Raw genomic sequence first — 17,353 nt, 5'->3', positions numbered from 1 at the left:
GTCAGAATAATGTGGGTCTGGTAATCATGGTCATCACAGTGGCAAGTCTTTGTTGTTGTTGTTCGGTAATGGCAACACTGGACAAAGCATAAAAATAGATAGGGTTGTTTGCCTCACTTTTGTACTTTGGTCTATCTAGCATTGATGCTCTGGAAAAGTTCTAGAGAAGTCCATTTCTGCTTGGGGTGAGCAATTTGACCAATCATAGCTCACTAATAACAGTTCATTTCTGAGACTGAGGACAACTGCGTTCAGATCAGCAGCAAACCATACTGGATTCCACACAAACCATACCACAGCCCAATCTATTCTTTAAGTGGACTAGGCCACACTTTCACAGGTGCAAACCTGAGTTTGAAAAAAAGTGTTCACTTCATCGAAATGAAGCACATTCCAACAAGCAAATCCAAATTTAATAGTTGACTGTTCTTTTGCAGAATTTGATCATCAGTTGCAAATTTATACATCCATGATCACTATAAATCTTAATTAGAAATATGTTTACCACCTGCTTGCCCCAGACAGTAATAGTGCCTTGTTAATTGCAGCAAGCATAATTTTCACTTGTGTAAATAAAAGCATTAGTAGATGGGGGAGAAGGGCAGAAAGGAAACTATTAATAATTATTTCTTGCAGTTCTGTTGATGCAGAAATGACACACTTCACCTTATTTCTTACATAAATATATTCAATATATACATATATAATAGTAATGTATTTATTTATATAATAAAACATGCATTAAAATGTAATTATATAAATGTACAGAAGTTACATGTACACTTATTTTGACATTTTAATACTTTAATAGCATAAATGATCTCATGCTTGCGGGTAGCTACACTGGAAAAATAAAAAGTTCGGGGGGGCCAAGATGGCGGCGTGATAGGTGGACGCGTTTCGGAGGTGTCATCAGGAAATTTGAAATAGGACGATTATATAACCGTGATAATTGGGTTTGTTTTTTGTGAATAAATGTGAAAGTGATTTTTCTACTCGTATTACTCACCTTGCGCTGATTTATCTATGGGCAGAAAGAAAATTAGACAGATTTCCAACGAGACAACAAGAGCGTCAACTATGGAGCCTGTTAAAAGTGCTGAAGTGAATGTTAGCGTCATCTCCTCTGTGGATTTGAGTTCATCAGGAAACGCTGGGGATCTTAACAACTGGTTTGACTCACACCCAGATATGAATGATCTCCTTGCGATCCCTCTACCTGAAACTCCCTTAAAACCTGCACCAAAGAAAACGAAAAGAGATCCTCGGGATAGTAGCGACACCTCAGTGGAAATTCTGACAGCTATTCGTGAGCTCTCTGGAAAGTACGATCAAATGTTCCAGAAAATTTCAGCAATTGAAATAACAACTGGGTCAACGGCTAAGCAGATTGAAACTCTGTCCTCTACTGTTACTCAGCTTGTTACTGAGGTAGCAATGCATAAGGAGTCTCTGAAAGTTGTGGCTACGGAGATTCAGGAGCTCCAAAATGCGAATAAAACCATGAAGGCCGAAATTGGAGAAAGCAAGCGCTATAGCTGGAAATGGACATTAAAATTACACGGCGTGAAAGAGAGAGATGGAGAGGATGCTCGGAAAGTTGTTATTGATGTCCTTAGCAACGTAGTGCCTGGCATCAGCGATGATCTTGAGGGTGCAATTGACATTGCACATCGTCTTGGCCCGAAGAGAGGGGATGGTTCCCACAGGTCCATCATCATTTTGTTTGCTCTCCGTCGTTTTCGCGACACTGTTTGGCAAGCTGCCAGAGGCTGTAAATTCCTTTTCGAAAAGAAGTTGCGACTCACCGAAGCCCTTTCACCGGAAGATAGGATCGCCAGAGAGAAACTTTGGCCTCTTGTTAAAAAAGCCAGAGATGAGGGTAAAAAAGCCTCCTTTCGCGGCTCTTTCGCATTAATCGATGGAAAAAGATTCAATTACGTTGATGTGAGATAGTCTTGTCTCATTGTTAATGTTAATGGTTCTTAACCACATTAGTGCTAGGGACCTACTAGTCATCCAAATTTTGAAACTTGATTTGATGATTGACCTACTTTTGAGGGCGGTCTAATTGACCAAATATTGTTAATACACTCAAATATTATGAATCGCTTATGGTTCCTCTTATTGAACTTACAAAGTTAAAGGCTGGAGAGTGTTGTCTATTTATCTTTGTTTATTACGTTCATTATTCAAACTGACATTCAGTTCTTTTTGCGTACTTGCTATAGAGTAACATGCAAGGTTGTGAAATATATATTATTTAACTTTGTACTCTAGAATTATGTTCGGTTATATATTGTTCCTATCTCAATTGAGAATTTTTGTTTACTCAAATTTAAGAAGTGTAAGATTTTTTGGGGGGAGGGGGTTAATGGAGTTTAAATTTAACTCTTTTTCTGTTGTATCTTTAAATGTAAGGGGTTTACGTGATGCTGTAAAGAGGAAAGCTGTTTTTTTGTTCTGTAAAAGCAGTGAGTCTGACATAATCCTTCTTCAGGAAACACACTCATGTGAAATGGATGTAAAATTTTGGAAAAATCAGTGGGGTAATACTATATATTGTAGCCATGGCTCTAATCACTCAGCTGGAGTCTTAATTCTTTTACACAAATTTAAAGGGCAAATACTTGGGGTAAGGTCGTCTGACGAAGGGAGATGGATTATTTTGTCGTTTAAACAGGATAACTCAAACTTTGTTATTTGCAATATTTATGGTTGTAATTCTCGATCGGATAATAGGTCTCTCTTTGCTCAGATAACTTCTGAATTAAAAGTAACACTTGTTAAATACCCTGACTCTTTTGTGATTATAGGCGGTGATTTTAATGAGTGTGTTGACGGCACTTTGGACAGATTTCCTCCTAGAGGTAACGATGGTCTTTATCTTAATAGCAACATTTTATCATTATGTGCAGAATTTTCTCTTACTGATACATGGCGTTTTTTTCACCCTGATTTACACGAATTCACTTGGTCTAATAGAAATAGATCTTCCCAATCAAGAATTGATTTATTTTTGCTCTCTTGCTCAGCTCTTCATTTTATTAAAGATATTTCTCATTCATTTGCGCCCCTGTCAGATCATAAACAAATAAGCTTAAAACTGTGTAGCAATGCTGATAAAATTCATAGGTTACGTGGTTATTGGAAGTTTAATAACTCCCTTTTAAAAGATGCTTCCTTTAATGATAGTATCAAAAACTTACTTTCAGATGTATTTTCAAAAAAAAATGAGGACAGCTATAAAGTGAAATGGGAATTTTTTAAATATAAGGCTAGGCAGATTGCTATTAGACGAAGTAAAGACTTAAAAGCCTCTAAAAATAAAAATATAACTGAACTATTAAATAAAATAAATATTTTATTGCAAAAAAAATTAACTCCGGAAGAAGAATTACATTTAAGGGAGTTGAATCTTCAAATTAACCAAGCTTATTTGGACTTGGCTAGAGGGGTTTTTATTAGATCTAGAGCAAAATGGCTCGAGGAAGGAGAGACCAATTCCAGTTATTTTTTTGCATTAGAGAAGAGGAATTGCAGAAAAAATTCATTAACCGCTCTTAATATTAATGGTGTCAGATGCACAGATCCAAAATTAATTTCTACTTTTGTTACTGCCTTTTATAATGACCTTTACACCTCTGAATTTAATATGGATAGTTGTGAGAATTTTTTGGAAACAATTAGAAATCATATTCCTGTCATTGATAATGAATTTAAAGATATTTGTGAGGCCACTTTGACAATAGAGGAAATTAAATTGGCTTTATTTTCTATGAAAAAAAAGAAATCCCCTGGTGTTGATGGTTTTTCCGTAGAATTTTATATTCATTTCTGGGATTTAATACACTCCCCTTTGTTTCTTATGTATAGTGAATGCATTGCTCAGAGAGAAATGACTTCATCAATGAAACAGGGTATTATTTCCCTTATCCCAAAGCCTGAAAAAGATTCTCTCTTAATTGATAATTGGAGACCAATTACACTTCTGACAGTTGATTATAAGATTTTGGCCTTAGTATACGCAAATAGATTAAAATTTAAGCTTAATCATATTATTTCAGAAACACAGTCAGGTTTTGTTAAAGACAGGCACATTAGTAATAACTTAAGACTTGTTTTAGATTTATTGGATTATGCTGACTTTGTGAAATCTGATGCTATTATGCTTTTCTTAGACTTTTACAAGGCCTTTGACACCATTGAGCATGAATTTCTTCTGCATTCTCTTAAATTGTTTGGTTTCGGGTCTTCATTTGTCAATATCATTAGAATGTTTTATAAAGGAATAACAAGTTCTGTCATAGTTAATATGTTCACCTCTAAAAGATTTTCTATAAGACGTGGTGTCAGACAGGGTTGCCCGATTTCCCCTTTTTTATTTATTTTGGTTACTGAATTATTATCATTAAGTGTAATACATAATCAGATTTTTAAAGGTATCTCCATTTTTGATAGGGAAATTAAAATCTCTCAGCTAGCGGATGATACCACTCTTTTTTTAAAAGATAAAAGTCAACTTTCTATAGCTATTCAGATAATTAAACATTTCTCGTGTGCTTCTGGGTTAAGGCTAAATTTGTCCAAATGTGAGATAATGTCACTGCATAAATGTGATGACACATTAATTCAGGGTATTCCAGTTAAAGACACAATAAAGTATTTGGGTATTTATGTATCAAAAAATGTAATAGCCAGACAACAACTTAATTTTTCTAGTAGATTAAAGAAGACTCAAAATATTTTTAATCTTTGGCTACAGAGAGACCTCTCGCTTTATGGTAGGGTTCTCCTCTCTAAAGCGGAAGGTCTTTCTCGCTTCGTCTATCCTTCACTTTCTTTATATGTCAATGATTGTACTATCAAAGGTGTTAATAAACTTCTCTTTGACTTTATATGGAAAAACAGGTCTCACAAACTTAAAAAAGCAGTGATATCTAGTTGTAGAAGTGATGGGGGACTTGAAGCTATAAACTTTCATAATACCATTTACACTTTTAAAATAAATTGGCTAAGAAGATGTTTATTAAATCCAAATTCTTTATGGTTCTTTATTCCTAATTATATATTCAATAAAATTGGAGGCCTCCCCTTTATCTTAAAATGTAATTATATGCATAATAAGCTCCCGGTTAAATTAGCTAATTTTCATCAACAGGCTCTTCTTGCGTGGAAGCTGTGTTACGTTCACAACTTCTCACCACATAAAACTCTCTTGTGGAATAATATGGATATAACTGTTAGGAACAAGTCTCTTTTTTACACTAATTGGTTTAACAGAGGTTTAATTTATATTTTTTCTTTATTTGACAATTTTGGCAATGTCTTGTCGTATGAACGCTTCATGACTGTCCATGACTTTCCTATTCCTTTCAAAGAATATAATAATGTTCTTAGAGCTATTCCCTCAGGTTTAATGCATCTGGTTAAAGGCCATATATTATACACCAAAAGAGATATGAAGGAATCGGCTTTGTTACTGGGCGGCATTGGCATTTATGACAAGAAATGTAATAATAAACATGTTCGCCAGATATTTCAAAAGAGAGACCTCATTGTTCCTCGGGGTAGATCCCATTGGGCTGCTTTAATTAATAATATAGATTGGAGAAGAGCATGGTTGTTGCCTCATAAATATTTTATTCCTAATAAGACTAAAGAAATTCACTTTAAAATACTGCATAAAATATATCCCGTTAACTCATCTGTTTCTAAATATGTTGATATTCCTAGTACCTGCATATTTTGTGGCAATGAAGAGGAAACCCTAATACATTTATTTTATTCTTGTGAGTTTGTTCAGAAATTTTGGCTTGACTTGTATTCCCATTTAAACAAACCCCCTATCTTTGCACAATCTTTTAGCTTGAAAGATATTATATGTTATTACTCTGAATCTGCCAACAAATCTAAAGAGTATATATTCAACTTTTTTATTTTGTTCGGCAAATTTTTCATCCATAAGCAAAAATTTATGGGCTCAATTCCTACTTTTTCACATTTCCTGATTGAGGTTGACTCACTGCTCAAATCTTTTTGTTTAACTAACAATAAAAAATGTGTCAGGTTTTTGGATTTATATGAAAAATGTATTTCTAATGACTGATTAAGCTTAGATAGCTTTCCTTCATTGATTTAAAATGTATTTGTGTATTTATTTAATTTTATTATTATTATAATATATATACTTTTTTTTTTTTTTTCTCTCTCTCTCTTTCTCTTGATTATAAGCTACAAACCCCTTTGTGTTTTATTTCTCCTCTTCTTCTCTATCTTCTTTATTTGTTAATGTTCTCCTGAATGTGATTGTATATTTTCATCCAATTTCTTGAAAAAATAAAAAAAAAAAAAAATAAAAAAAAAAATAAAAAAAAAAATAAAAAAATAAAAAGTTCTGGAGGAGCTACAAAAAGTAAAGCAAAGCAAAACGCAAGTGATCAGTGAAAGATCACTGGATTATACTACCAAGAAACCAGAAAATTCAGTTTCACACCAGAATTCAAATGCTTTTGAAATGCACACAGACCAGGTGATGGTTGGTAACAGTCAGAGTGAGATCACTGACACTGTACTTAGGAAAAGCTTGGTGTCCGATAAAGGCAGGTCTGGTAAAAGCCAGAATTTTTCATTCAATGTCATTGATCCTGATTCTGACTCGCCTATAACAAGTAAATCAAAAGGGCTAAAAATGGAGTGGTCTTCCAATAAAATTCAAGGTCTCAGAGGAAGGATAAGTATTAAAAAGTTGGTAAAAACTAAAATAATTACTCAGGAAATTGCACTCAAGTTGCAAACAGGCTTCATCACTATAGAGGAGATAGAAGCATCACTTGCTCAATTCACTGGTAAACCATCCTCAATTTCAGCTGTTTACATGGAGTCTAGCAAGAAAAGGCTGTCTTTCATAGACGCTGCAGCAGGAGGATGTATATCTAAAACCTAAGCCATTGAGTTTTTGGAAGCACAAGCTGCCACAGGAGGCATCATTGATCCTATGACAGGCCAGGCTTACTCACCGTCAGATGCTTTTGAGAAAGGTATCATTACTGGGGATCTCAAGGATAAAATAACTGAAGCTTACAAAGCAGTCAGTGGTTATACTCATGCTGAGAAGATTCTTTCAGTGTTTCAAGCTATGGAAGAGAGAATTATAGACAGGCATTGAGGAAAAGCTTTAATAGAAACACAGATCCCTACTGGAGGGTTGATTCATCCATTGATTGGATGTAAAGTGCCCATGGATGGTGCGCTAGAGCAGGGGCTCATAAATCAAGCCACACTTCAAAGTCTCTATGATCCGATCAGTAACCCAAAAGATTTACACTTCCCAGAAACAGGGCAGAAGGCGTACTATAGCGAACTGCTCAGAATCTGTGTGTATGATGTCAACGGTGGAGTGTATCTTCTTCCCTTTGGTGATCAGCATTTGTACCCCCTTTCACCATCCAGCAGACACAGGATATCGGTCATCGACACTTCTAATGGTGTTAAAATTTCAGCTTACGAAGCATGTAAGGCCGGCTAAATTGACAAGAGAACCTACCTATTTCTCTCACAACAATAGAGTGAATGGCAGGAGATAACAATCATGCACTCAAATAGGAACCTTCTACACATGCTAACAGACCATAAGAGTGGGCGGCAGATTTGCATTGAAAATGCTCTTAGTCTGAAAATTCTCCAAATGGAAGAGCTCAACAACTACCGGAGTGGTCAGCTCAGTATTTCTGAGCTCGCTGATCTTTTGATTTCCAGAAGAGTTGTCTTTAAAGTCCCAAATGATCCCGTTGCAGGACTCTGGGATGTGTCTTTGAAAAAACGAGTCCCGGTTTTCAAAGGACACCAGCAGAACCTTGTGGACCGACTCACCGCGCTGAGGTTGCTAGAAGCTCAGGCTTGCACTGGAGGCATCTGTGATCCAGCATCTGGAGAAAGGGTTCTGATTAAAGAAGCTCAACATCGAGGACTCTTTGATGAAAGTTTTGCCAGACAGCTCCAGCAATGTGAGCAAGCCTATTATGGTATCATTCACCCTCAGAATGGAAAGACTTTGACTGTGGCTCAGGCGATGCAAGAGAACCTTTTCCCGAAAGATGTTGGAGTGAAGTGTCTTGAGTTTCAACTGGCGACTGGTGGGCTCATTAACCAAGAGAGCCAAAAGAGATTCTCTTTGGATGATGCAATACAGAATTGCTTGATCGACAAACCAACTGCTGCACATCTTCAGCATGGCAACTCCCATTCGAAATGCATCACTTGCCCCAAAACCAAGCGAAAAATGTCTTTCAAGGAAGCTCTAGAATGAGTGTCTTTGACAGCCACACTGGGTTTGTACTTCTAGAACTAACCAAGCCCCAATACTTCATCCTTCCAATACTTCTGGACTTATCGGCCCTTCTGATATGGTTCTGGAAAGTGCCTAAAATCTAAAACCGGGTCATTTTTGGTGAATGTTTGTTTTATGAACGGAAGAAAAAAAGTAATTGATATGGCTAGTTTATTTGCTACCCTTTGTGATGGCACTTTATTAAATATAGAAGAATATATTGATTGTTATGCAGAAAAAGTTCTAAGTCAGAATGGTGAAAATGGGAGTTTTTAAATATGGGATTTTTCTACTGTAAGATATTATTTAAAAATGTATCTTGTGATCCATTGATTTCTTTTCAATTGCATTTTTTATTTATTGCCAAGCATGCTTCTACATAAAATGGCTTGGAGCTTTCTTGTTTCATATTATATTCAAACATAGAATTTAATAAGCTAATTATAAATGTTTTACATTGATTTCTAATCCACCCTACAATTTTTTTCCTGATTTTTTTAGAGGTCTGTTGAGGATGAGAAGAAAGAGCATGGCAATAAGGTTAACAAGTTGTTAAATTGGATGTCTTGTATGAAAACGAACCTGAACAAAGATGGAAAGGCTCAAAATGATGGCAAACCCAGCACTGAGAGCAATAGTAAGCCCCAGGTAAACAAGTCAAACTACCTGATTGTTCTATCCAACAGGTCTTCAGCTTTGCATCTTACGGGTTAAAGGGTTAGTTCAATCAAAATGAAAATTAGCCTGCATTTTACCATCCTAGGTGTATATGACTTTCTTCTTTCAGAGGAATCCAATTGGGAGTTATATAAAAAAAATTGTCCTGTCACTTCAAAGCCACTTCAAAGCCCTATCATTGGTGTTTCTGTTCAACAGTCCAAAACATGTTAAATAAAACACACACATCCATAATAAAACATGCCTCACATGGGTGAATTTAAAGCCTCCTGTAGCGAATCCATGCATTTGGTACGAACAATATTCATAATTCGCAGTAAAATCTTTTCTATCACTAATTTACAATTTTGGGTGAACCATCCCTTTACTTCATCTGTAGCTGTTTAAATGTCAGCATCTTGTAAACATAGTGAACATTTCAGGGAATTGCTTTCATTATTTCCATTGCCATTATGTTTCTGAATAAAGATTATTTTGCATTGCTTCATATTTTGGTGTTGTTCACATACTTGTTACCTTCTTCTGTTATCCACACACATTTCACAGGAAGTATTTATCCATAAAGTTTCTATCCATTTATTGCAAGTAGTAATTTATATATTCATTATTTTTCGCAACCATGATAATCCAATAAATTGTATCCACAAGCACTTACATGGCTGAATCAAATACATCTACAGCATACATTACATGTGCAGTGTGATAAACTGTACAATTTACACTGGGCATTAAATCACATTTTTTGGTAGTTACAGATTTCATTTAGTGATGCTGTTACATTATATCTCAACATTTTATCAAACACAGTCCTACACACCACTCATTTTGGAGTGCTGCTTGGTCATCATAGCCAAGTAATTTAGCTGGTAAATGTTCTGACGACTGACCCAAAGCAGAGAGCAGTTTACATGCCATATAAAATAAACTGTTTCCCAAATTAGAAAGTTGTGTCAAAATGACCATTCATCCATCTACAGGGTCCAAAATGACAGACCTTCTTCCATATACTTCTCCAAAAAAAGCTTTAGAACTCAATCCTGATGTTTATATAAACATGGCAACATATCTTAATAAATACAGTGGGATCCAAAAGTCTGAGGTCACTTGTGGAAATGCTTGTATTTTGCATTTTCTGTTCATTACAAACATATTATCACTGGAAAGTACAACTGAAAAAAAGATGACATGAATTTCCGAATCTATAGTAAGTGTATACCCCCATGTCTGCTTTAATATCACAAACTCCATAAATGTACGGTATGTAGAACCTGATGATTATGTCTTCTAGCATGATTTGTTCCTGGGAGGATTTTATGCTTCAGTAGGGCAGGTAACTTTTGTCCAAGGCAGTTCACATGGTCACAAACTTGATTTTATAATTATCTATCACTGCTTTACAAATTAGAAAATCAAGGTTGCTTAGTGGGTCAGGAGGCCTTTCTGTGTAGAGTTTCCATGTTCTCCTTGTGACTGGGTGCTCTGGTATCTCCTTCAACACAAAGGCATGCAGAATTGGAGACATTACATTTTCTGTTTCTGAACTCTGTGATGGAGTGGCCATATTTCCACAGTTTTGCCCCACCTGTGGCCTGAGATGCTTGGATAGGCTTCAGCATCCCACTGACCTCACATGAGTCTGTTTGGAAAATGGATGGATGTATGGAAGGGAATTACAATAGCTTCTTGTTTTAACTTTGTTTCTTTTACTGATTTAGTTTTAGTGCGGTCATGGACCTTTGGATCCTCCCTCCTCCCCAAAAAATAAAATAAATACAAATAAGATGAGATGATGGAATCCCCCCCCCCCCCCCCAGTATAATATGGCCACAAACTGTATGGCTAATGGAGGTCCAATGGTTACATGGCCTACAGTAGATGTTGGATGAAGTGGTTTTAGAAGGTTGCAATTAAAGCCATCTCAACCTAATCGTGATTCACTAAATACTGTGCTTGTAAAGCAGTATTGACTTCCTATGTTTTATTATAGATGTCACTGGAGGAGATGATGACAAAGAAGGAACAAATTGGAGAAGCATTGCGAACTACACAGCTGATGCTAGCAAAATACAGTGACAAGTATGTTATGTCAATGGAAGGGAAAGCATCCACTGAGAATGAATCATTGTTTATTTGCATGGGCTTGCGAGTCTTGTGAACTGATTTTGTGAAATGTTTTCTTTCACCAGCATGACTGAAGAAGAAAAGCAAGAAGCAGAAGAGCAGCTGAAATGTCTTCGTCAAGCCCACAGCGAGATCTCTCAACAGTGTGCAGATGCAGCTTCCTCTGCTGATCAGGTGAAATAAAGATATTCTGCCACTGCCAACCCGATGCTGGTTATATATGGTGCTCATTGTGTGTGAAGTGTAAACACTTTCTCCAATGGCATGACTAACCTTCATTTTGACAGCTTGAAATATATAGCATGGTAAGACAGTTTTCACTTTAACCGTTTAATCCCACCATTGTGAAGATAAAGAAACACTTTGTGTGTAATTGAAAGCTTCATGGTAAACTGAGTATGCTGTAAACATACACTGCATGCCAGCCACTCTCAATCTTTCTTCACAGCAAACCCAGAGGACACTCTTTTTGTCTACATGGGGTTCAGCACTGCAAATAATAACATAATGTTCAGTTTTCTCTAACAGTGTTGTTCTAAAAAATACTAAGAGTTCTGTTCACAGATGCATGTAAGCTTTTACTGTGTGCCATTTCTCTTGCTCATGACTTGCACTAGTTCAAAATCAACGGACAGGGTGAGTAAGTTTGATCACTTTTATAACCAATATTGCAATGAAAATGTATCTAGTGTTCATTTTTGAACATGCATTTAGAAACATCCTGATTTCTTTTATCTCTTTCCAGGCACTGCAGGTCCTCCAAGGGATTCTGGATGTTGAAAGTGGAGCTGTCATGTCTGTGTGTTACTCTGTGAACAATGGCTTCATCGACCAGAACACAGGACTTGGTCTTCTAGAGGCCCAGCTTATAACCACTGGACTCATTTGGCCTGAACAGAACTTGTATATGGACTTGGAAGATGCATTCAAGAACAAACTTGTGGATGACGTAATGTGCAAGCAACTGCAAGAGTTGAATGAAGCTAAAAAATGTCTTCAGAATCTCCAATTTGCTTTAGAACCCTTGCCGGTTATAACAGCCCTGGAAAATGGGGCTATATCTGAGCAAACAGCTATAAAGATAATTGAAATCCAGCTTGCAACTGGAGGGTTAAGACCAAAATACACTGGAGATATTCTACATCTGGAAAAGGCTTTTCAACTTGGCCTGATACCTGAGTCGCTGTTTATCAAGATATTGGCGAAGAAGGATAGTTGGAAGAACTTGATTGACCCCAACACTGCAGAAAAATGCACCCTTAGTCAGCTTATGCAGAGATGCATTATGCACAAGCTGACAGGACTTCGTCTGCTTCCAGTGAAACGTGGAAAGGATGGAAATATATCCCTGATGCCTGGAGGAGAGATGAGCATTATGAGAGCCATGCACGAGGGCATCATTGATAGGGAGACCATGTGTCGGTTGCTGAGCACCCAGTTGTTTGCAGGAGGCATAGCTGACCCCAAAACTGGCCGAAAGGTGACTGTCAAGGAGGCCTTGTCCGAGGGTCTGATCGATCAGGACACTGCGAGTGAGATACTGAGCCATCAGGCCCAAAATGGTGGCATTGTTAATCCTTGCAGCGGGGCAAGACTTACAGTCGATGAGGCCGTCCAGTGTGACTTAATAAGCTTCAGCACAGCGTTGTTAGTTCTGGAGAGACAGAAGGCCTTCATGGGTCTCCTTTGGCCTAACGCTGGTGAAATTCTCTCTTTCTCCACCTCTCTTCAGCAAAACATAATCACAGACAAACTAGCGTCTGAGTTGCTTCGTAACCGGCACAAAATAACAGCCTTGTACATACCTGAAACCTCTGAGGTAGTTGACATTGATTCTGCTGGGGAGGACAACTTAATTGAGACATTTACAAAAGAGTTGTTGAAGACGATAGAAATCCCAGATGTGTTTCCTGATATAGATGAACTGAATAACAGGTTTTCATCCTGGCTGGTAATGAAGGAGCTTCAAATTGATGGATCTTGTTCCATCGGTGAAGAAATCAGTGATGAAAACAGCACAGACGCACCATCTCTCTCTGAGGCGAAACAGTTATTTATTTCTTACCTCATGATGAATAGCTATATGGATCCAAAGTCAGGCCAAAGACTGTTGATCTTTGATTGGCAGTTAAATAAAATGGCTAAATTACTCTTCACCGAAACATCCGAATCAGAACATGTAGTTGAGTTAAGCAGACTTCATATGAAGGTTTCCGAAGAGTCTCAACTAAATAACAATATTTCTGACGATGACAACGCTTGTCTGGATGCCGATTATAGTGCTCTGGGAGAATTGCAAATTTGTGAACCTTTGGAAAGCACAACAGAAAAAGAGCATGGAGTGGTGAATTCTACAGCATTACTTAATTTCCCAAAACCTACTCTACAATCTGAATTTGTTATAAATACCATAGAAACTAATCGCAGATGTGATATTCTACTAGACTGTGTTGAACATGTGACTGTAATTGAAGCTAACAAACTGTCTAAGGATTCTACATGTTCAAACACAGACAAGTGCCAAGCAGAAACAAGTAACATAGCTTCTTCTCAAACGTCAGAAGAAATGCAGTTACCAAAAACAACCTTTTCTGTAGAAGCAACTGCCTCAAGTTTGTGCTCGATGGAAGTGCATCCTGATTGTCATGATGCCAATAAAGACCAGGAAAAACATTCAAAAGACTCCACACTATTGTCTAGTGAAACGATCAGTTATACAGAAATGTCCTCTGAATGTCCACATACAGAGGTTGTGTGGGATGACAAGCTTGAGAGAGATTATGCCATCCATCAATTAGAGGAAGGTGGGATTTTGGATGTTACCTCTGGAAAACGGTATGAGCTTGAAGCTGCTCTCGGTAAAGGCCTTATTGATGAAGAGATCATCTTAGAAGTACTCGCACCTCAGCTTCAAGAGGATGGATTGAATGAGAACAAAAATGCTACATCATCAGTTCTGAACATTTCTGTCAGTAAAGGCTGCATCTCAAGTAAGGAAGCACTACAGATCATGGAAAAGCAGAACCTTCTGGGTGGTTTCTTTGATGCAGCAGCCGGAAAAACCATTAGCGTCTGTGATGCTTTAGAGACGGGTCTGATTACTGATGATCTCAGCAGAAGTATTTTCTCTGCAGAGGAAATCAGGAAGGCCACCATTGATCCCGATGGAAAGTGTGTGCTCAGTGTAAACAATGCCCACCAGTCTGGGATGTTGGATGATGAAGAGGCTGAGAGGATACATTCACAACAGAATGAAAGGGGAGACATTATGGTACCTGACTTAGCAAAAAGAGGACAGATAAGCCTGGGATCAGATGAAGCCACACAGGTACCTACAGACGTAGCATGTGTGAGCAGTAGTCAGGGTTCTCTGTTACTCACCATTACTGACACACCTTCTAAAGGCATTTCAACAAAAGACAATGTGTTTGATAAAGTGTCTGAGACGAATGGAATAGTGGAAGATTGTGATAAACAGGTTGCTAGTTTCAAGACTATAGACTCCAAAAACCACATCGACACTACAGATGAAAGAGAAAGAGGTTTCCCTTTGGAAGGAAATGAGACCGAAACACCACATAACAGTGTGGACACTTTTGATGTTGATGATTCTTGTAAAACTGTAAGTCTTTCACCATGTGTCAGGCAAATGGCATATCTTGAGACAACAGCGAGTCAGGTTGTTAGCCCTGTACAGAGTGACTCTGGGATATCATGTTCATCACAAAGTGATATCTGCTCTGAAGAAAGTAAATTAGAGTGTGTTCCTAATCCTGAACAGGAATTCGACAGGTCCAAAGTGGAGTCTGAAACAAATGCATATTTTGACAAAAGGCCTTATGAGGGCTTAAGCGCTTCACTACCAACGATAGAAGATCTTGCACAAATTAGAACACCTGTTGAATCGCAGTCAAACTCATCTTTATATTGTGCAAGTGCCACTGTAGCAGAGGTGAATTCACGTACTGATGAACAACACATATTAGCTCAGAATATGCTGAATGAGAAAGAGGAGGTGTCATCTCAGAGCAATGCATCAAATAAAGCTAAATACTCCAATAATGTAAGAGAGAACCTAGACGATAAGCATTCTGTTGAGGATTCAGGTGTGTTTAGTTCTGAAAACAGAGTAAAGGACATGGTTAAATATGAGGACAGAAATGCACCAGAAACAGAAGTTGAGCCTAGTGCGATTTGTGCAGAAAGCAGTATTGACTTAGAAAAGAATGATGACATTGAAAACTCTGTAGGTTTCAAAGGCTCAGAGGGCAAATGTCAGCTCAATTTGATGGATTTAGTTGGATCACCAGGAAATTCAGAGCAGTTGCCACTTGAAGTTGTTACGAATTCTAGTCAAGGTGATTCAAATGGAGGTAACCATAACATGCACTACCCAAGTGAGCAAGGCATATTTTATAATCATGTAGCCCCAAAGAGCACTACAAAAGATGAGTTAACCAGATCATCTGAACCAGACTTTACAAGTGACAATGATACACAAGTAAAAGACTTAGAAACGCTAGAGTCATCCTCGGGTCATTGTTCACAGGATATAATCGCAGAATTCAATGATATGCAGTCTGCCGCCCTAATTCCAAGTCCTTCAGTTAAATTAATGCGTGATCAAAATAGCGAACAATGTGGAAACATCTTCAACCATTCTCAAGCTGGGGTTGCTGTACACCAGGATGATCTTCATTTTTCTCACATGGCAATGGCCGAAGATGAAAGTTTACCAAAATCGATCGGAGGCAGTGATTTAAAGTCTTTTTTAAATGAGTTGATCCAAATGAAGATGGATGGAGCAAGTATGGATGAGACTCAAAAACAAAAATGCCAAGCCATCGATAGCATTATTGAAATTATTCAGCACCACTCACCAACCAATCATGACAGTTCAAATGAGAGAAGTGGGGATCCTGATATCCTCTTGGATTTGAAAAAACATGAAGAACCAAGAGAAGCTCAAAACTGGCCACCTGATGAGAGTAATGATGAACCAAAGCATCAGACTGATCTACTGGAGATGATTCATGGGATCTCCACAGACAGAGATAAAGGAATGCTCGAGGAAGTGAATGGAAAGCCAAGCAGCCCTTTGGAAGACACTGCCCTAAATGAGGAAGGCATGGAAGCCAAAATCATTCCTGTTCCAATCAAAGATGATGCTGCTGCAGATGACATCTTCAGGCCAACCGAGTCTAACCACCTGCTTTCAATGGCAGATGATCCATACATACAGCAAACAGATGGAGTCAAAGCTAGAGTGAGTACTGAAACTACTCTCAACTTAGATGCTGATTTGTGTATTATCAACTCTGCGTCATCCAGATGCACGTGTACTTCTTGCAGAAATATTCCACCCAGAGTTACTTGGAATGTGTTGGGAGGCTTCAGGATCACTGTGATACTCTTGAAGAAATAAGAAGCGACTTGCAGACCAAGGGTCTGTTAGCAGAAGACATTGAGGGGTTGCATTGTCAGTTAAAAGAAGTTCAGGTTTGTCACTTATAAAATATGATAAAATATGAAGTCCATTGACACACAAGAGTTGTTTACCTGTGCCTTCTTTCTGAATGGTTATCTGTGCTGCAGTCTGTTGCTAGTTCCTTTTATTCTGTCGCTGTTCTTCACACTTCCTTTCTTTTGTTCACCACCTACTCCCACACTGTTTCTAGTCTCTGGAAGCACAGATTGCTGCTCTCCCTGACCTGCTTACAGCAGATTTGAGTGTAGCAGATCAACTTCTGAATTCAGCTGACGAAAACGTTCCCACGCAAATCCACCAAGATTTGGCCACAGTCTATGTAGATTTACAGAATGCTTTCACAGATGTTTGCCACTTGTCAGCTGAGCGAAATCATGCTATTCTGCTAGCCATTGAGACAGTGAAGGTTAGTTAAGGCTTGTGGAAGAGTAAATACAGAATGATGAAAATTAGATTCTCACACTTGTTCAAATATGGCTTACAGATCCATTTGGAAACCTTGTATCAGGATTTGCTAAGCTCACTTGAGAAGGTCTCCGCTTATATGCAAGACAATTCTGAGATGGTTTCTAAGCTTGATATCATGGATGCTGATAACATAGGAATAATTAAGAACAAGATTCAGCAAAATACGGTAAGTTGACTTGTGTTATTTGAAAGTTGTGTGAAATACAAGGCTTTTAAAAATTGTTTATCTCCAAGATCAAAAGAAGTCACTATCTGTTCAACAGTTTTGC

General features: G+C 37.8%; 2 protein-coding genes across 9 annotated transcripts in view; both read left to right on the top strand.

Annotated features, from left to right (window-relative positions):
- Nucleotides 1-17,353, top strand: part of dst (dystonin) — a 160,375-nt gene that overhangs the window by 83,487 nt on the left and 59,535 nt on the right. For all 8 annotated transcript variants that reach the window (XM_026224744.1, XM_026224752.1, XM_026224745.1 and 5 more), the window contains 7 exons: nucleotides 8,831-8,977; nucleotides 10,995-11,083; nucleotides 11,194-11,302; nucleotides 11,874-16,394; nucleotides 16,481-16,627; nucleotides 16,807-17,022; nucleotides 17,101-17,250. In XM_026224744.1, the coding sequence (XP_026080529.1) occupies nucleotides 8,831-8,977; nucleotides 10,995-11,083; nucleotides 11,194-11,302; nucleotides 11,874-16,394; nucleotides 16,481-16,627; nucleotides 16,807-17,022; nucleotides 17,101-17,250 (5,379 nt within the window). The remainder of the gene's footprint in view (nucleotides 1-8,830; nucleotides 8,978-10,994; nucleotides 11,084-11,193; nucleotides 11,303-11,873; nucleotides 16,395-16,480; nucleotides 16,628-16,806; nucleotides 17,023-17,100; nucleotides 17,251-17,353) is intronic.
- On the top strand, nucleotides 6,395-8,402 carry LOC113057372 (desmoplakin-like). Its single transcript, XM_026224753.1, has one exon. It carries the CDS (start codon nucleotides 7,592-7,594, stop codon nucleotides 8,306-8,308), a length of 717 nt encoding a protein of 238 aa, XP_026080538.1. The 5' UTR covers nucleotides 6,395-7,591; the 3' UTR covers nucleotides 8,309-8,402.

The sequence above is a fragment of the Carassius auratus genome, chromosome 38 (genome assembly GCF_003368295.1).
Source record: "Carassius auratus strain Wakin chromosome 38, ASM336829v1, whole genome shotgun sequence".
Classification (NCBI taxonomy): Eukaryota; Metazoa; Chordata; class Actinopteri; order Cypriniformes; family Cyprinidae; genus Carassius; species Carassius auratus.
This window is presented reverse-complemented; position numbering and strand designations above follow the sequence as displayed.